Source organism: Protopterus annectens, chromosome 3.part0 (genome assembly GCF_019279795.1).
Source record: "Protopterus annectens isolate FY-2018-M chromosome 3.part0, PAN1.0, whole genome shotgun sequence".
NCBI classification, from domain to species: domain Eukaryota; kingdom Metazoa; phylum Chordata; order Ceratodontiformes; family Protopteridae; genus Protopterus; species Protopterus annectens.
In genome coordinates this window covers 635,558,159-635,577,472 of record NC_056731.1, presented here as the reverse complement: position 1 = coordinate 635,577,472, position 19,314 = coordinate 635,558,159, and the positions used below count along the sequence as shown (strand labels likewise).

Sequence of the window (19,314 nt, the reverse complement as noted above, 5' to 3'; positions counted from 1 at the left end):
AACTGCTCAGCTGCAGCGCAGGAATGGCTGAAAGATGTGTCAGATAATCTCTTTGAGATCCATCCAGTGATCTTTGCCTATCAGGGGCAGAAGTTGCTGTAAAGGCTGTATCTTGAACTTTGGAATGTCTAGGTATGTATTGAGAATGGACAAATCCAGAATTGCCCTCCATCCAAGAAGTTCCTTCTTGGCACTAGAAATAGTCGAGAATAAAACCCTCCTCCTTCTCTGACGGAGGTACCACCTGGATTGCCCCCATCTGTAAAAAAAAAAAAAAGAAATTTGTTCCTGCCTCCAGCCTTTGCTGAGGAGGTACATCTGGCATGCCTTAACATGCTCTGACCTTAAGCCAGGGCATGTCTCATAATAACTGATAACCAGTAGCAGCTACCCTGGAAAGAGCCTGAAGGCCTGAAGGGCACACTGCTGCAAGGAATTTACCAACTTGATGATGTGAAGCAAGACCAGGTCAGTCCTGTTTTTACACTCTATACCCTCAGATAAAGTTATAGGGCTTGCCAGGAAAGACAGACTACAGAAGGATTAGCAGAAGGGCATAAAGAAATTTACATTTGTCAGGTACCTTGTAAATTGTCAGGTTTCTTGGAAGCATGGGGTCGACAGAATCAGGGCCACAGAAGCTACTGAAAAGGTATCCAGGAAGGCAGCCAGAAGTGGCAGAACAGCAGATGGCTTAGGAGACTCAATCTGAAGGAGATCATAATACCTTTTCAGAATGTCAGACACTTGAGAACAATCCCACTTAAAAACTTCCATCATGCAGGTAACAGTATCCTCAAAGGAGAGTTCCTCCAAAGGGGAGTATGGGCTAATAGAATCCTTGTCCTCTGAATCATAGTCAAAAAAGCTAGAGATTTGAGCAGGGACTCTTCCCCAGAATCCAGATCCTCATCTGAGGAGGATACTTTCCTGGGTCTTTTAAGAGGAGTGGGAGACCAGAGAGGGGCAGGCACAGACACCACTTGAGGAGACTAAAGCCGTTAAAGCATTAAATGGTCTCCAAGTAAATACTTGCCATTCACACTGGGGATCCTTAACTAGAGGGAAATATGCTTGGTTTAATTTTCTTTTACTGTGGGACAACCACATGAAACACCCTTGGAGAGTCATACTCTTGGTGACACTCATAGTAGGGAGCTTCTCCCCAAAATCTACAGAATCCACAATGGTTCCTCTAATGTAATCAGCTGTTCTCCCTCAAGTCTGGGTCAGACATTTGTAAAGCTTCTGAGGACATGCAAGAATTCGGATCCATGCTGACCTCTGACAGGGTCATGTCAGAAGAATCCAAGGCAACCACCAAACAATCCTGTGGGCTTTCACTAGCCTGGAGATGGACGTCAGAGGAAGACTGAACAGCAGCCATATCAAACCTGGCCTTTTTCTTAGCAAACAGCTGACCGCCAGGATGGGAAGACTCCACCATAGTACCTTGAGCCAATAGCTTAAGGCGTTGGTTTTCAAGGAAAATGGATAAAGAGTTCAGATGACTACGTAGGGTCTTAAGAACAAAACCCTGGCAGATAGAGCACAGCATATGGTCGTGGGAAGCAGCCAAACTGGAAAGACATGGTCTTTATGGGGAATCTGCCTCCCACACTGACATTTTCCTTTTCCGGATGAAAGGATCCAACAGCACTAAATAAAACAAAATGAGAAACCCCGATGAGGCACTTATCTAAAACACAGCTTGGTAACCAGCAGAGTAGAAAGGTGTTCTGACCGACATTCAATGACGGCGTTCGGAATGGCAGCAAAGAAGTTCTGCGTATGCGAGTACATACATCACCTTTATGTCCTACACCTTGCACACAGAGCAGGTGTGTGACATTCTGCTTTTATAAGTACTAAAGGCTTTGATATACTGGATGGATATTTGGCTATCCTCTGCACGAGATCCCTTAGATTATGAATACTGCAACAGTGATATGGAAGGACACTGATTAATACATTTACAGTGACTGAGCCTCAACTGCTCCTCCAGGTCACACGTCTCAGAGGGCGTTCTGTTTGTCAGTTTAGTAATATACTTTTTGATAATACATGAAACAAAAGAAAAGAACTTGCATAATCACAAGTAGGGAAACAATCATATCCTTGGAGCAAAAGCTATCAAATCTTTTACTTCATTCTGGATATCCTTAGAACTGAAGTACTACTGAAAATCATAAAAAACAAGCACCCATTCTCAAACTCCACCATCAGTCACTTGTTCCAAGAAACATGCAGTGCAACCTAGATCAGGTACTGGGATATTTTTGCAAGCACTTTCACATGAATATTCTAAATCTATGAGAATCTGTTGCATACCTATGAAACATTTTCCATGCAGCATCACCTATTTTACATCTAGCAAAGGTTGCCACCTCTTAATCTCTGACGTGCTCCCTCTCTCTCAGAAATTAAGGCAAGCCCTGACTGCAAGCCTCCTAAGAGATCCAACTTCATCCATTGATGGCAGTAAAATGTATGCAATATTTAGATACTGTTAATCTCAATTGCACCAGCTTTACTCTTGGAAACTATTCCTAAATGCTACCCATGTTGAAAAATGTACTTCCTGAAAGTTACTGAAGGGCTTGCATTGTTCCTCAGAACATGCCTCTGTTCTAGATGTCAAGTCTTCAAGTAAGACTGTGTAAGTACCTTCTAGGTGTCCAACCCTAGTTTTACCTTAAAAAAAAATATGGTCATCTAGACTCTTGTCAAATACCAGAGATCAATTTTCCACATGCTCAGAAAACATCTGCACAAGTGAATCCTGGAAGAAGACTCCCCTCGTTGATTTGGTTAAAATGGCCCAAAAGAACTTCGAGTTTCACTCTCATGTTTTACCTTCAGTGCAAGAAATCTAGAACAATAGGATTCCAACCGACAAATACTGTAAAGCACAACCGTGCAACGCCAGAAGATTCAAACATGCCCTATATAAAAGCAGTGCAACTTTTCCCTACACAACCCTAGGTATAACATGAGTCCCAAGTAAAACTATCACGTTTCCACAGATCTGACCGACCCAACTTGGATCAATGGATGGGTCACAAAGTTCATCCCCAGGGCTACCCCCTGTACTACTTGATAATGGATAGAGGCAGCTCCTAAATGCTTTATCACACATATGGGTCCCCTGAGATTATAAAATGGTATGATTCCAGTTATCACCAGGGGTAATATATAATTATCAATTATGGGATGGGTAAAGCCAGTCTTAAATTGAATATGTTAATTCGTGCACCAAAAGGGAAAATGGCTAGGTTTAAAATGGCCCACAGGGGTAGCTAGTCTAGTATTTACCTATAAACTTATATCCACCAACTGTAGTAAAAACTAAAGCAACATGGGCAGCCCTCAATCCAATAAAGACTTTATAATCATGACTCAAAACAGAAATGGGTCTGCAGAAGAAGGGCAGATAACCCTGCCTTCTTACGACAACACAGATAATGCGCTCCTCTCCAGGACTCAAGAATAACCCTATTAAACAATACGCAAATGACTAAATATATCCATTCAGAAGAATCAAGTTGCACACCACAAGCCACAAATTCAACAGGATCCTACAGAAATGTACAGATTTACCCATGGCCTGCTTCATAAGGACCTCTTCTAATGTAAATTAGAAATATGAGTCATGAGATTTCTGACTTGTTCAGGAGTGATTTCTGGAAGATTTAATACCTCCAAAAACACATGAACTTCCATTATTACCAGCTGCTGAAGATATGGGTCACACTGATACAGATCAGCACAATAGACTAAAAATTCTGTAACTATCTTACACAAGGATTAAATAAGGAGGGACCATCTATTTTCAACTGTGATATTAATTTATCCCCCTTCTGACACCTAGCCCACAATGCAAATGGCATCCGTTTTCTGGGGGAGGTCCCAAAATATTTACATTTAAGACCAGTTTGGCAAATTTTTAATTTTGGTCCAAAATTTCAAGTAGTTCAGATTTTGGTCTTTCAATTTCCATTACATATGAAACTAAATTAGGATAATGAATGTCTGTGTAATGTGTGACGTGACTTCCCTCCAAGGCAGCCTAAGATAAGATTAATATTTCTCTGACCCACTGCTCACAATTCTCATCTCTTAGATAGTATATGTGGGAGAAATTCTGGGAATGGTTGGTCACATCTTCCAAGATTTCTCCCTCATTGTTAATAGCTGTGGGTATGATCAGAAATGACTTAAAATATTTGTATTCCTCTTACCACACAGACAGACACACAGACAGACACACAGACAGACACACAGACAGACACACAGACAGACACACAGACACACAGACAGACACACAGACAGACACACAGACAGACACACAGACAGACACACAGACAGACACACAGACAGACACACAGACAGACAATTAATGCCTTAATTCTGGTGAAGCTGTTACACCAGTGTACAAAATCTAGGACTTGCCCCTGGCTACCCCTAAAATTCCACAATAGCTGTGGAAAAATAATACCAGTACCTGGATGTATAATTTGCTCTTGAGGCGAAGTGCTATAGGAGCATCAAAAGGCCTGTCACTAATTTCCAGTCTCCAGTAAAAGTTAAACCTTCCTGACAGCTCATATGCTCTCTTATTAAAGCCTCTAATTTTAAACACTAACTCCTGGTAGGAAGAAATATACTGGTCACAATTAATTCTGACAGAGCCTCAATCGTTAGGCATTAACTAGAAAGCAATTTACCTGGTGTCTGTCCAGACAATGGAAACCATGTGACTAGCCATCAGGCACTGAACTACTCACAAGCTTGATCTCCTCCCCCCGTCCATAATTCTTTGCTAATCAGTAAAGGATTAACTATCCCACTTCCCAATACAAGGAGAAGTGTCTGAATGTAGAACCTAGTAAGGAAATCCAAAACACTGCTTCACTACAGGTCCCTTAGGTCATGACAACTCTGGCTGAGGAAGGTGGGTGGTTATTCCAGTGTCTGTACAGAGACAAGATAAATCGAACATTCTGATAAATGCACAACATATCCAGGCACTGAAAACCACTGGGCAGCATCTCCAGCTGATGTAAGGTGACCTAAGCCAGCAAGCATTTGATAATGCTTGAAAGGAAATTCACCTCGGGATCACGTCAGTCATCCCTAGACAGGAGTCCAGGGAAGTAAACAGTGTGGGAAGAAATAACCAGGGAATTGTTATGGCTAGGCTTGTACAGGCCCTAGGGCTGATAGCCTAGAATCAACCTTCTTCTTCTTTTGGCTTTTTCCCGGTTAGGGGTCGCCACAGCAGATCACCTTGTCCGCTCATAATTGGCAGTGGAGTTATACAATGTTGAGTTGCCAGCCTGGCGCCCAACCTTCCACAGAAGGCACATGCAAACATTCACATCTAGGGCCAATTTTAGTGTGTCCAATCCACCTACAGCATGTCTTTGGGATGTGGGAGGAAACCGGAGCACCCGGAGGAAACCCACGCGACCACAGGGAGGACATGCAGACTCCGCACAGAAGGCACCCCAGCTGAGGATTGAACTGGAGAACCTCTTGCTGGGAGGGGGCAATGCTAACCACTGTACCACCGTGGCCGCCATATAGCCTAGTACCAACCTATGAACCTATAATGGTAGTTCCAAAATAAGTCCATGCTCTGTAAAGAGTGCTCATTACATTTGGCAAAGGTATTTAAAGGATGCACAACCAGCAGCAGCAATAATAGCTTCTAAGGATAATTTATTTAACATTTGCTGATAGAGTCAGTCCCACTTGCTTCTACTTCCCCTACTCTTTCAATAGGTACCATGGGATCTTTTACATCCACCTCCGCTATCACCAACTCAAGCAGGTGGGACATCAGTTTAAATGTCTCATCTAAAGGACAGCAAACTCAGGAGTGCAGCACCACTCTTATGCTACACTGCAATGTTAGCAATCAATCTACCTGGTGCAGGAATAGAACCCACAGCCTTCTGCATAAGTTACTTAAAAAAGGCATTAGATGTGGCCTGAGCTCTAACAGACTGCACTTTCAGTGTTGTGGCCAAGATTTTATCTGTAGAACAATGCAAGAGCTGCTAAATGAACTCCAGTTACCTGGACCACATTCAGGACTTCTTCCCTCTGTCACTCAGCTAGTTTATTTGTGAAGTTACTTTACTACATTTTGTTTCATTACCTCTGCCAAAAAAAAAGTGCGCCTTCCTGTCTGGTAGACAACACAAGTCGTCCATGTAAACTACATTTGTCCTTGTTGTTGTAGCTTGGATTACCACAAAAAAGCTTGCAATGGTTGGTTAGACATACAGCCAAAATGCTACCACATACTGTACAAAACAGTATCTTTCGCTGTGTCACACCACAAGCTACTTCATAAATATACTGCCCTGCAAGAAAATATATTGAAAGGCAATGATCAAAGTAAAATGTTTATTTTTTATTAGGAGCACTGAACTTAGGGTACTCATGGCCCTATGTCTAAAAGAATCCTAGTTTTAAAGATTTAATCAAAATGATCAAATGGCAACCAGTCAAATTTGTGTACAGAATACCAACTCCACTGTATTAAGACAAGCACTTTTGGTTCCTTTTGCTGCTCTCCTCCAGTCTCCATATTACCTGTATAATAAATGATGGTCATCAGGCACAGTGTCCAAGCTGTCAGAAGAGTTTGATTTGGGGATACATGCTCTCTGGAATCTGCTAGGCTTTGGGCTTTCTGCACTTGACTTTACATCCGTATCTCTCAAAGCAGCAGCAATCTGCACAAGAGAAAAGCATGAAATTTTACTTCCAAGAAAATACATCTCAAGTCTGTCATAAAAAGAGCAGTATTCTTGCGATTGTTTTTTTTGTTTGCTTTCCCAATTAGCATGCATTCAGAAAGTACAGAACTTACAACAATTGTAGATGTTAAGAGTAGATTCACTATTGCAGCACTGACTTTTAGGACGTCTGCCTGCAGGACACCGGAAGTCACCCAGAATACTAGAGCTTGCACCTCTTCACTTCAGGCCAACAGCTCTGGTATTCGCGTCAGCATCTGAGCTCCTGCAGGCAGCAAATACCAAACAGCAGTACTGCAACAGTGAATCATGAAGAATATATGTATGCTATCATGCAAACACTTTTCAAATGAAGCCCTTAATTTTCTGCTAACCTGAATTTATTTTCTGTCTGTGGTACCTTCAAAGCCTTAATATGCAATGTTCTAGACAGAAATTTGGGAAATAACTTGCCAAAACCACAGGAAATAGCTTGTCAGCGAAAGCAATAATGTCTGGAGTACTTCAGAAAATTAATCTTAGCATTGGACAATTAAATTGAAACCACCTGCATCGATTGCTGGATTCAAACTGACATGCTGGATTCAAACTGACAATGCAATCAATCTCTCCCATCTATGAACGAGATATCAATTCATCTCCCACATCCCCATATATATGAACTCTGAGATCAAAGTAACACGGATAAGGGAAAACTTCCTTACGCCTGGATGTTTTGCAAGCCCACTATAACCACAGCGCTACAGTCAATAACTGATGTATTTCACAATTACAATAAGTGTCAAACTTTGTTAATCCTGAGCAAACATCTTCTGCCTTTCCCAAATAAGCACAATATATTAATCAGAAAATCAGTGGATGTGAAAGAGTCCTCTGTGGGCAAAATGTTGGGTGTTCCTCTCTAGCAAGTACTCAGCTGGCACTCTGAGGTAGCTGCAACCTCTACCACCACAGGTTGTGAACTACTTGCCCAGCTAGAAATGCATGCCAACACCCATGTCTGCCAGTTCACCTCTAATTGACAAAAAAATCTGCAAGGCAAAGAACAAAAAGAATGTACAATGACATGTTTCACCAAATAAAGAACTAGAGCAGCCAGCTACAGGATGGAGTGACTGTCCTGACACAGTGGTAGGGGGTGAAGGTAGTACTCAAAAGAAAGATGCTCACAGATGTGGTGTGTACAAAATTGTTATATCTGACATCAGGTATCGTCTTCAGTGTAGAGACTGTTGGAAAGAATATAAAAGCAATACTAAATCTCCTGGCTTGCAGGGACAGAGAAATGAAAATATGATTAAAGATAAGAAAGCCAAATTCTGCACCACCGTATAGCAAATTAAGCCAGGACTTCTGGAGTCACAGCCTGAAGGAATAGTGTAAAATCTTACTATAACCATAGATGTCCTTCTCTTCCATGTTGTAGTATTCAAACTGTGGGATTTTCCACCTCAGGCGACCAGACGTCAGCTCCTATACAAAAGCTTAAGCCTGGGTGGTTTAGGTGCATAGGACGTCACATGAACAGGTGTAAACCAGCAACTATAAATGTGGCGTTAGCACACACAGACCTCAGAACTTGAAAGCCCAGGAAAAGGTGTACAAAAGGACCAGTTGAGGCTAAGGAGCAAATGTCCCTGAAGGGCTGTACAGATTAGCCTGTAGGGAGTGGATACAGCAGTCAGAAGACCACCCCAACCTGTAGAGATATAATAAAAAGTGGGTATGGAGCGTGGGAACAATACTGCAACATGGAAGAGGACATCAATGGTTATGGTAAGATTTTACAAAACTATTCTATGTCCTTCTATTCCTATGTTGCAGTATTCATACTGCAGGAGAGTACCACAGCTTAAAAGGAGTGAAGGGAGGGCCCTGAGCTGGAGGATTCCAAGAATCCTTGCAGGATTGCCCTGGCAAATCCTGCTCTGGCCCTGGAGATCTGGTCTAGCTTGTAGTGTTTTGTGAAAATGTGAACAGTAGACCAGGTAAGCTGCTTCCATGATGGAGGCTGTCTCCAGCCCTCTAAGAAAGGCTTTGGAGGTAGCCATGTCTCTAGTGGAATGCACCCTGATTCCTTGAGGCAACCGTTTGCCATGATGCAAGCAGCAGAAGAGAATGGATTTCCTGATCCAATAGGAAATGGTTTGCTTGAAGACTGCCTTACCCAGAGCCCTGGGGTGGAAGGAGACGAAGAGTTGGTCAGATTTTCTGAAGGACTTAGTTTTGTCTAAGTAGAATTTCATTTGTCTAGGCACATCCAGGGAATGAAGGATCTTCTCTGCAGTATTAGTAGGAGAGGGAAAGAAGGTGGGCAAGTGAATGGACTGGTTTAAGGATAGATCGTTCACCACTTTGGGCATGAAGACAGGGTTAGTGCGCAAGATCACCCTGTCATTGTGGAAGGTGGTTAAGGGGGGGCAGGCCATGAGGGCCTGTAGTTTAGACACTCTTCTAGCTGAGGCAATGGCCACTAAAAGAATGGTTTTCCATGTGCACGTTTGTAGAGAAGCTGTGCTGGCTGGCTCAAAAGGTGCTAAGGTGAGTTTTTCCAGCACAAAATAGAGGTCCTAGGGAGGAGGGATGTTTTTTCTTGGTGGTCTGATATGCAAGACCCCCTCAAGAAAAAGTTTAACGTCCAGTCTAGAAAGTAGAGGTGGCTGTAAAGGCAAGCAGGCTGAAATGGCAGAAAGGTGGACTTTCACTGAAGAATATGCTACAGTCCCTCCTTAATAAGCTCGCATATATAGCTAAGAACAAGTGAGGGATCAACCTGAAAAGGGTCCCTGTCCTTAAGGGGACAATATTTTGAGAATCTTTGTCATTTGGAAAAATAGTTTTTCCTAGTAGTTGGTTTCCTAGCCTCCCTCAGGACTAAGAGCATGTCCTCTGTGTAATGCTGTCTGAAAGGGATCAGACGTTGATCACCCAAAGAGTTAGATGCAACAAAAGTAACTGGGGGTGAAAGAGAGATCCCTTTTTTTGTGCGAGTAGGTCCACCTTGTGGGGTAATTTGTGGCGATTGCCCTTGGCTAGGGAGAGAAGTGGGGAACCAATGTTGCCTTGGCCAATAGGGAGTCGCAGCAAGATTTTTGGTTGGTCCTTCTTGATCTTCAGTAGGAACTTTTGTGTTAGAGGGAAGGGAGGAAAGGCATACAGGAACATTCCCCTCCATGGGAAGCTGAAGGCATTCACTCTCCAGGCTAGTGGAGTGTGATCCCCGGTACAGAATTTGTTTAGTTGTTTGTTCTCGTGGGAGGCAAACAGATCCACTTGAGGTGTGCCCCAATGGTGGACGATGTCTAAGGTTTCCCTGTGCAATATCCATTCGTGCTGTAGAGAGGATGTTCTGCTGAGCAAGTCCGCTTGTTTGTTTTCCTGAGAGGGGATGATGTAAGAGGCTTGCAGCAAAAGATTGTGATTGGCTGCTAGCTCCCAGATTTGTCGGGTTATCTGGCATAGCTGGTATGCCTTTGTCCCTCCTTGTTTGTTGAGGTACCACATGACAGTAGTGTTGTCTGTCACAATATGGAGCAGCCCTGGCTGCAAGATGGGAAGGAAAGCTTTCAGAACCAGCAATATTGCAGTCATTTCTCTGACACTGATATGTTGCTTTTGCAGGGCAGGGATCCAACGCTGTTGTACCCTGAAGTCCTTTAAGGTTGCGCCCCCCCCCCCCCATCCTAGGTCTGATGCATTTGTGGGTACGGATTGAGTGGTGGGGTTAATTGAAGAGGAATGTTCTGGTTCTGTCTGGTTTGCTGAATCCACTACTTCAGTTCTGTTTTTTAAGCAGGGCAGAAGGGAAATAAGTGCGTCTACTGTATGTCAGTTCTGAGACCGCACATTCTTTAGGTACCATTGGAATTTTCTCATGTGCATCCTGGCTAATGGGAGCATGGGAATAGTAGCGGCCATGAGACCTAGGACTTACAGAAATCGTCTTGCAGAGAGATGAGATTCTAAAAGTAGGCTTTGAAAATGGGTGGAGAGACTGCACTTTGTCCGGTGGGAGAAAAGATCTCATCAGGTCTGTCCTGATCTTGCATCCTAGGAATACTTTGTCCTGTTGGAGGACAGAGAGGATTTCTGACAGTTTAAGGTGAATCCCAAGTTGTGGAGGAGGGTTGTGGTAAACTTGAGATGGGTCTGTAAGGTGGACTCTGATTCGGCCAGGATGAGAATGTTGTCCAGATAAGGGTAGATTTGGATTCCTTTGGTTCTGCAGTAAGCAATGGCTGGGGCCAAGCACTTTGTAAAGACTCTGGAGGCCACAGACAAGCCAAAGGGAAAGGCTGTAAACTGAAAATATGAAAAGTGGCCAGAAAAATGCAGAAATGTCCTTTGGGATGGCCTGATAGGAATGGGCAAGTAAGCATCCTTTAGGTCAAGGGTGATCATGAAAGCTTGGGAGAGGATGAGGTGTAGGAGGATTTGAAGGGAAAGCATCTTGAAGGAGGGAACGTTCAGGAACAGGTTCAGATATAAGTCTAGGACTGGTCCCCAAGGGCCATCCTTTTTTGGAACTAGGAATAGATGGGAATAGAAGCCTTGTACTTCCTGTCCTGAGGGAACTGGTTCTATAGGACCTTGAGTCAGGAATTCTTCCAGAATGGGAGAGAACAGATGAAGCAGATTTCTTGGAATAAAAGGGATTCTTTTTAGTTTTGGTCTTTCCTTCCAGGATAGGAATTATCCTTTTTGGATGATGGCAAGAACCCAAAGATCTGCTGTGATGGATTTCCAGAAGGGAAGGCAGTGGGGTAAGGCAGCCAGACAGAGGCAGTTGAGTAAGGCAGTCACGCTGAAGGAGGGCTCCCCCTGTCTGAAAAGAGGCATCTGGCTAGTGGCTGAGAGTTGGGGGGTCTGGAGTAAGACCGTCTCCTGGATGCCCTGCGGGGCCTTGAGGAGGGAATGTGTGACATAGGAGGAGTCCTTCTGACAAAGGATGGTCTTGATGGGTAGTTCCTATATCTGGGGAAGGTGGACACCAGCAGATGCTTAATGTCTGCTGAGTTTTTCCCAAATAAAAGGTTGTGGTCCAGAGGAACATCCATGATTTTGGATATGAAATCCTCTGGTAGAGGCTACAAGTGAAGCTAGGAGCATTTGTAACCATGTGGGATTGGTAGTGAATAACCCTGAAGGCCAGGGTGGAGGAGGTGTATATCTTTTTACTCATTCTGTCCATGGTTTTCCTGTCTTTATCTGTTGGCAACAGTGAAGCAGAGGGTAATTGCCTAGACTGTCTGGAGACACAGCAATGACTGCTGGGTCTGCAGGTGGGGTTTCACCAGAAATTTGTGGTCATCAGGCACTTTGTAAAATACATCCGGCCTTTTAGGGCCAGAAGGTTGAAAGCCTGGGTTTTTGGAAACAGAGTTAAAGGCATCCAGGAAAACTAGAAGCACAGGAGGAATAGCTGAAGGGGAAGTTGACTCGAGTTGCAGAAGTTCAAAATATCTTTTCTGGGTATCTGACATTAAGGCAGTATCCCACTTGAACTAGTCCTGCATTTTTGTGATAGTTTCCCCAAAGGTAATGTCCTCTGGTGGGGAGTCTCCTTCAATAGAGTCTTCATATGGAGAGTAATAATCCACAGGTGAAGCAATTTGAGACACATAGGAGATGGATTCCTCAGAAGGGGAGTAGGACTGTTCTGGTTCTTCTACCTGATGTGTAGTGGTTAAAGGTAGGAAGGAGCAGAAGTTGGCCTGGGGCTCAGCACAGGAATGTTGGAAGGTGCAGGGCCTGAGGAGTCTAAGAGCCATGAAGGCCTACATTAGTGAGTTGGTAAACTACTCCCAATCTGGGGCTACTTGAGGGATCGTGCTCAATTGCTTAGTCTTTTATTTCTTAGTTGGCGTAGGCTTAGGGGAAGGCTTAACAACAGATGCCTGGGGCTGGCGCAGGAGAAATCTCGGTCGGCTGACCAAGTGTTGGTTCCACCTCAACGTCTTATGGCCGGAGTCTGGGTTAACTCCACAGACGTGCTTTCCATAGCTGTCGAAACAGTCTCTTCCAAAGGAACCGCTGAAGCTGACAGAGTAATCAGGTGTCCCTCGGCCCCTATGTCAGTAGTCGGCGGGACATCCAATGGCAGAGCAGCATCAGGAGAAGATCTAGAAACCTTGGCCTCCTTCCTTGGTTGTCCAACTTGGGCGGCCAACTCGAGATCCATCCTGAGAGTGAGGTGTTTTAGTCTTTGATTTTCCAAGTAGAAATTAAGTGCTGCTAGTTGGCTGTGGAGGGTCTTTGGCATGAAGGACTGACAAATGGGGCAGGCCTTATGGTTGTGCTCCTTTCCTAAGCAAAACACATACCGGTCGTGAGAGCCTTTGTGCGGTATCTGACTCCCACAGTTACATTTGCTCTTTTTCTCAGACATCAGTTGAAGGGGAATCTACAGCAACCAAACAAGTGTATGTAAAAGAAAAAATCCCCAAAGGGGTACTTATCTTTAGAAGTCTTTGGTCATAGGAGCAAAGCGGTCGAATAACGTCATCTGTGGCTGAAAAGTTCTGAGGTTTAAATGTGATGTCTGTACGCACATAGTCCTTGGTTTATGGCGCTGTGCGCGACATCCCATGCACCTACAGCAGTCAGGCTTAAGCTTTTGTATAGGAGCCGACGTCAGGTTGCCTGAGGCGGAGAAATCCCACAATATGAATACTGCAACATAGGAATAGAAGGACATCAATAATTACTGAAGGAGGAATAGGATGACTGCAAGGTTGAGGAAAGATATTTGCCACTGGAACACTTGAAACAAGCACTGTAAGCAGCCACACCTCAGCAGCAGTTGACTTGAGAACAACATTTTCCAAAGGGCAGCATTCCACCGGATGTCAAAACAAGATGTGGTTAACAATCCACCTAGAGAATTTGCTGAGCAAATGCTAGCCTCAGCATCCCTCACCCAAGGTGATGAGCAGCTATACAAACTTCTAAAACTCTCAAACCTCACTCACTTCATGCACAATCTAAACAGTCAGTGCAGAAGGCATTAAAAACTTCTTTTCCTCAGAGTTCTGCCTCTAGAGAGAAAACAGTTTAAAGACAATGCTGACACAACTTTTGTAAAGGAGGCATAGCTGGTCTTAAGTGATATTGGATCCTTATGAAAAAATATATAGCTTCCCCTGCAGATGAGAGCTTGAACTTCAAAGATCCTATGAACAGCGAGATATCTGCAAGTATAGCATAAAAAATAGGAGAGGGGATAGAATTTACTGAAACAAATCTAGCAAAGGAGCCAAACATATTGGTAACAAGTAATTTGGGAGGGAAAGATAGTAAGAGTGGGGGAGGCGAAGGATGAGGCTGAACAGCAGGCTAGATGCACTGCACACTATCAGTGCCTGACAGGTTAGGCAATGAGAAAGAAAGAATGGTGATAAATGAACCAGTTTTGGTAGAATTTTTAGTCTGAGCCTAGAGTAGCAGAAACTGTTAAAAAGCGATAATTAGTAGGACATACAACAAATTGCATAACTATAAGATTCAATTGCAGGGGATTGTATTCTAAAGAAATTACAAAGCAACACAGACAGAAATTTGTACAGTTCCCACAAAAGTCCATAAGGTTCAAGATTTGGCATGGTATTTTTATACCCCAAGTAAACTGCAATGGATGTTTCCCCAGGAAGATAGCAAATGCTGGAGAGATGATGGGTCAGAGAAGAGACTAGAACGATTTCTGTGAATATGATGAGCTAACAGATTTTAAAATTCAATACAGATCGTCTTAACAAAAGTGCATCAAGAAATAGTAACTGAAATTATTCTTTTGAGCTGCACTATGGGATCTCAATTGCCTAAATACGATACAGCTAGGTTTAATACTAGCAGCCAACAAAACAATTACTGGAAAATGGAAATCAAAATCTAAAGCAATTAATGGAAATACTGAATACTGTAAACACAGACCCAGAGGTGGGATCTTTAGAAATGGGAAGGAGCAAATCTCAGAGCAATAAATGGAATTTGTGGGAACAATACATGTAAATAATGCTCAAGAGGAGGGAGATTTAAATGAACACATGAACTGGGAAAGTTTGGAGCGAATGAAAATTAAATAGAAAATGGATATTTATACAGCACAATAATAATGAAAACTGTTGGGGTCTGCTTTTTTTGTATTATGTGAGCTCATGATGCAGCTTATATATTAGTTTTGTGCATTTATTATTTCACAGTTATAATTAGCAATGTACAAGATTTTAAATGGGTCTCTATTATTACTGTTTCACTCTCTCTGCCGTATACAGAAAGTTCTTGTTATTCACTGTAATTTCACTCACTGCCCTATGCAGTATTTTCTTGTTATTCTCTGTAATTCTACTACTTTTAACACCTTTCCCCTCACCCTTCTTACTAGACAGGACTGTCTAGTCAATGATTCTACATATCCTTACCGCTAGTGACCTGAGATTACAGTTTTCCCTTTATCCACACTACCTGCTCTACTTCGGTGGCAGTCACTTGCCTCTTTTCCTCACGATCAGTAAGCTGTTACTGCTGTTCTACTTCCAGCTACAAATACTGACTTTTTATGTAATGTGCATGAATCTTTATTTTGTGGGTCATTATGCTGAGTAATTAGATGGCTGCTGCTATGACACATTGAGTATCGTGCAAGAAATCCAAGCAGCCAAAGGACATGCACGGCATAAAACCAAATGATTTACTTAGTAAAAAACATGTAAGAGCTTTCGTGTAGTACTCCTACACTTCACCAGACATTACATGGCAATGTACAATGGAATTCACCATCTGTTTTCCAGCTGTGTTTTTTTATTCCTTTTATTGTATACTACCACACTGTTTCTAGCTGTGTCTGACTACTTTAGAAACTAGCATCTTAACTGTTCTTTTCTTACTACATTTCTCTTTTAAGTAACCTAAGGTACAGCTTAGGTTCTTCTTTTACAATAAAGGCAATGCACATCTAGTACCGAACCTTCTGACTACAACATTCTACTTTGCTTTTCAACTTGCAAAATGCATTGTAAAGTGACAAATACAAGTTAACTTTGCTGTATGTGTTCACTGTTATTTGGTAACAGAGCTTGCAGCCCCCTGTTAAATTACTTGTTAGCAGGCTTGCATCATCTTCTTAGTCAATTATTTGTAAAAAGCAACTGCTCAAGCCAAGGGATGTCCCTGCCTGCCTCCCTCATAGGACTATTACTAGGCTAACAACCCAAGGGACCTTTCTAAGCCTAGCCAAATTTTCCCATAAGAATAAGGATATCATGCATCCAAATAGGACACTGGGGGCCAGGCATTTATAAGCTAACTCTTGCCCATAAAAGACATGGGTGCCAGGCCCAGTGTAAATTTCCTATTCCCCATCCACTTGTCAAGGTCGTGCCTAAACTGGGTAACAGGCAAATTCATCTTCACATGGATGGGAAACTTGTTCCATTGGAGGGGCACGCAGACTCGTATTTGTCTTACCAACTTGTTCTGTTTGTGTCACAGACAAAATTCAGGTACCTAAACCTTGTATTTCTAGTACTCTGACTTATGAATATGTAGGAGATGTGCAAGTGTGGGGTTTGTGAATGCCTTGTAAGCCAGGTATAGATCACTCCTCAGCAATCTATAGGAGACCGAGTAGAGGGAAAGGGCTTTAAGGCACTCTGCGTAAGGCAGGTTTATTACACCTTGCATTCTTTTTGTAAGGAATCTTCGAGGTCACTCTAGTTGCTGCATATGCCTGGTCAGGTACATACCAAAGGGAGCACTGTACTACTGGTTTGATAAGGGAAGAGTACAGTGAGATAATGACCTCTTTGGACCTAGATGTCATGACCTTACTTATAAGTTGCGCAACATAAAAGGCTTACCTCATCATTATGGCCACATGGTGTTTGAAGGTGAGGCTACTGTCTATTTGCGTACCCAGATCCCTGACCAGCAGGTCAACTCTAAAGGGTGAGCCATCAACATGGTAATTAGCCGGGATGGTTGATTTCCCAAAGGGCACAATTATGAATTTCTTAGCATCAAGTTTAAGACCACGGCTTTGAAATCATTTATTAGTCAGTCAGAGCTGGACCTTCTTGAAGAATGTTAATATGTCTGCAGGGGAGTTTATAACCCCCCAACTTGCAATCATCCGCAAACATAAGTCAACCAAAAATCTTCAGCATTTTCTTGCATTTCAGAGAAACAGATGCTAAAAAGGAGTCCGCCCAGTACAGAGTATTGGGAGACTCCATTAGTGACTGGCCTGTTGGTGGAGGTGGCCTCGGCTGTTTTGACCTCCTGGGTCCTATTGGTGAGCCAGTTGGCTATCCAGTGGGTTATAAAAGAGTTTTATACCTAAATTAGTGAAGTTGTCTATAATGCTGGAGTAGTGTACTGTATGATAAGCCTTGGCCAGTTTCAGGTAAACTGTGTGCACAACCTTAGCTTTGTCTAATGCTTAGGTGACCCTCTTTAAAAAAAAAACTCCAGCAGATTTAATAGGCATGACCTTCCTTTAACAAAGCTGAACTGTCACGGGTCCAGCGTTTCCAGGTTACCCATGTCTTCATTTATCATACCCATGAAGATACCTTTCCATGGTCTTGCATATGAGGCTTGTAAGACTTATGGCATGTAGTTACCCAGATCAGTGGTTGGACCTCCTTTATGCAGGGGAATGACTGTAGCCATCTTCCATTCCTTAGGCACAAAACCTGATTGAAGGTTCCAGTTAAAGTGTGATTCACGTGGGCCAGAGAAGTCAGGCTTCATGCTATTTATTAAACATCTTGGGATGTTACCCAGGCCTTGGAAAGTGCATTAATGACCAGTTCTCTAGTAATGGTTGGGGGGAATGTGTTATGTGGAATCTTAAAAACAGGCAAGAGGTGGCACCTAGGAAAGTAATCCAACTTCTGTAAAAAAAATCCAAGGGTCCAAAGGTATGAATCACCACACAGCAACAAGTTTATTGAGCGCTTTTGTCCCTGAAGTTCTGGGACTTCATCAGGATATGTTCTCTCACACCAAGACCAAATTTAAATAATTCAGTCAATTAAACAATTATATATGTAAATCAGTTAATAAAACTTGATTAAGAATGAATTACAACACATTTGAAAAAATTTTAAATATAAAACATGATGTTACAATGTTTGAGCTTTAAACTTTAAAACAGGCAAAATTGAAATATCATGAAAACCAGGCTCCTTCATGGCACTCAATTTTAATTGCCACATTAACTTGCTTCTTTCAATCCAACTCCCACCATCCACCCCTGGGATATTTAGGGATTACTTCAACAATGCCAAACCTGAACTTAGTAAACCCTTGACATTCCAGTGAATACTTTATTATGCATTATTCATATTATGATGCCAGAGTACAAATTATCGTAAATTCTTCTTCTAAATTGTCGGTTTTCCCCACATAAGATTCACATGTTTTACACACTGCTATGTAAACTATCCTTCTAGTGGCACAATTCCCATTTTTTAAAAATATCAAATACGGCACATCTGACAATTCTAAAGTCTGCCCTTCTAATATGTAAGAACATTGTGAATAAGTGCAACATTTGGAAGTTAAGTATTATGTGGGGACATTAGTATTGGCTGTTCAAACAAAGCCTTAAGATTCCTTCCCATTCTGTACACAAACTTAGGGCCTTCTTCTACTAGTTGTTCAAGGTCATGGTTCTAAAAATAAGAAATTTCTCATCATAATATCCTTAATCTCTCTAGAACCTTCACCATATGTTAAAACCCTATTATTATTACAAGTCTGGTCTGCATAAGGTCTGGAGAAATTTAAATCCTCCCTACCCACACCTAACAAGGGTGTAAACTTAGAACCCCACCCCTGTGTTACTTCATAACCAATCCTATAAAATTAAATCACTTGGGTAGCCCCTTTCAAAAAATATTTGTGCTATTTTACTAAGTTTAAACTTAAAAATATCCAAGTTAGAACACATCCGGGCTGCCTGGACAAATTGTCCTTTTAGAATGTTTCTTTTCGTGTACCCAGGGTGACTGCTCAGGTACTCCAAATAGTTTTTGGAGAATGTATCCTTTCTATGAGTCTTAGAAGCAAAAACCCTTTCATCAAGTCTTTGGACAAAGTAACATCCAAGAAATTTATACTAACATCTGAATGAGACTAGTAAATTTAAAAAATGGAGAAATACCATTTAAATAAAAAAATTGCTCATTAAATAAGCAGTGTTTTGTCCCTCCAAAAAAATATATCATCCAAATAACATAGGTACACAGTCCATTCCTCCCAAAATTTAGAATTGAAAACACATTACTGTTCCCAGGCATACCATCACTATATTTGTATAAATGGGGGACACAATTTGCCTCCATTGCTACGCCTTTATTCTGTTTAAAAAATTCCCCTTCAAAAGGAAAACAATTGTCGTGAAGAATAATTTCTATTGTTTCTACAACAAAGTTACCATAGTGTTACTCAACAGTCAGTTTTCTGATGGCCTCTCAAAATAAGATCAGTCCCTCCTTGTGGGGAATAAAGTAAAAATATCAATAACACCCACAGTAGT

General features: G+C 42.2%; 1 protein-coding gene across 1 annotated transcript in view; it reads right to left on the bottom strand.

Moving 5' to 3' along the window:
- LOC122796501 (anillin-like) overlaps window positions 1-19,314 on the bottom strand; it is a gene marked incomplete at its 5' end in the record, with an annotated part of 1,089,678 nt that overhangs the window by 701,889 nt on the left and 368,475 nt on the right. Inside the window, 1 exon segment of the mRNA XM_044065033.1 lies at window positions 6,607-6,749. Within this exon segment, the coding sequence (XP_043920968.1) occupies window positions 6,607-6,749 (143 nt within the window).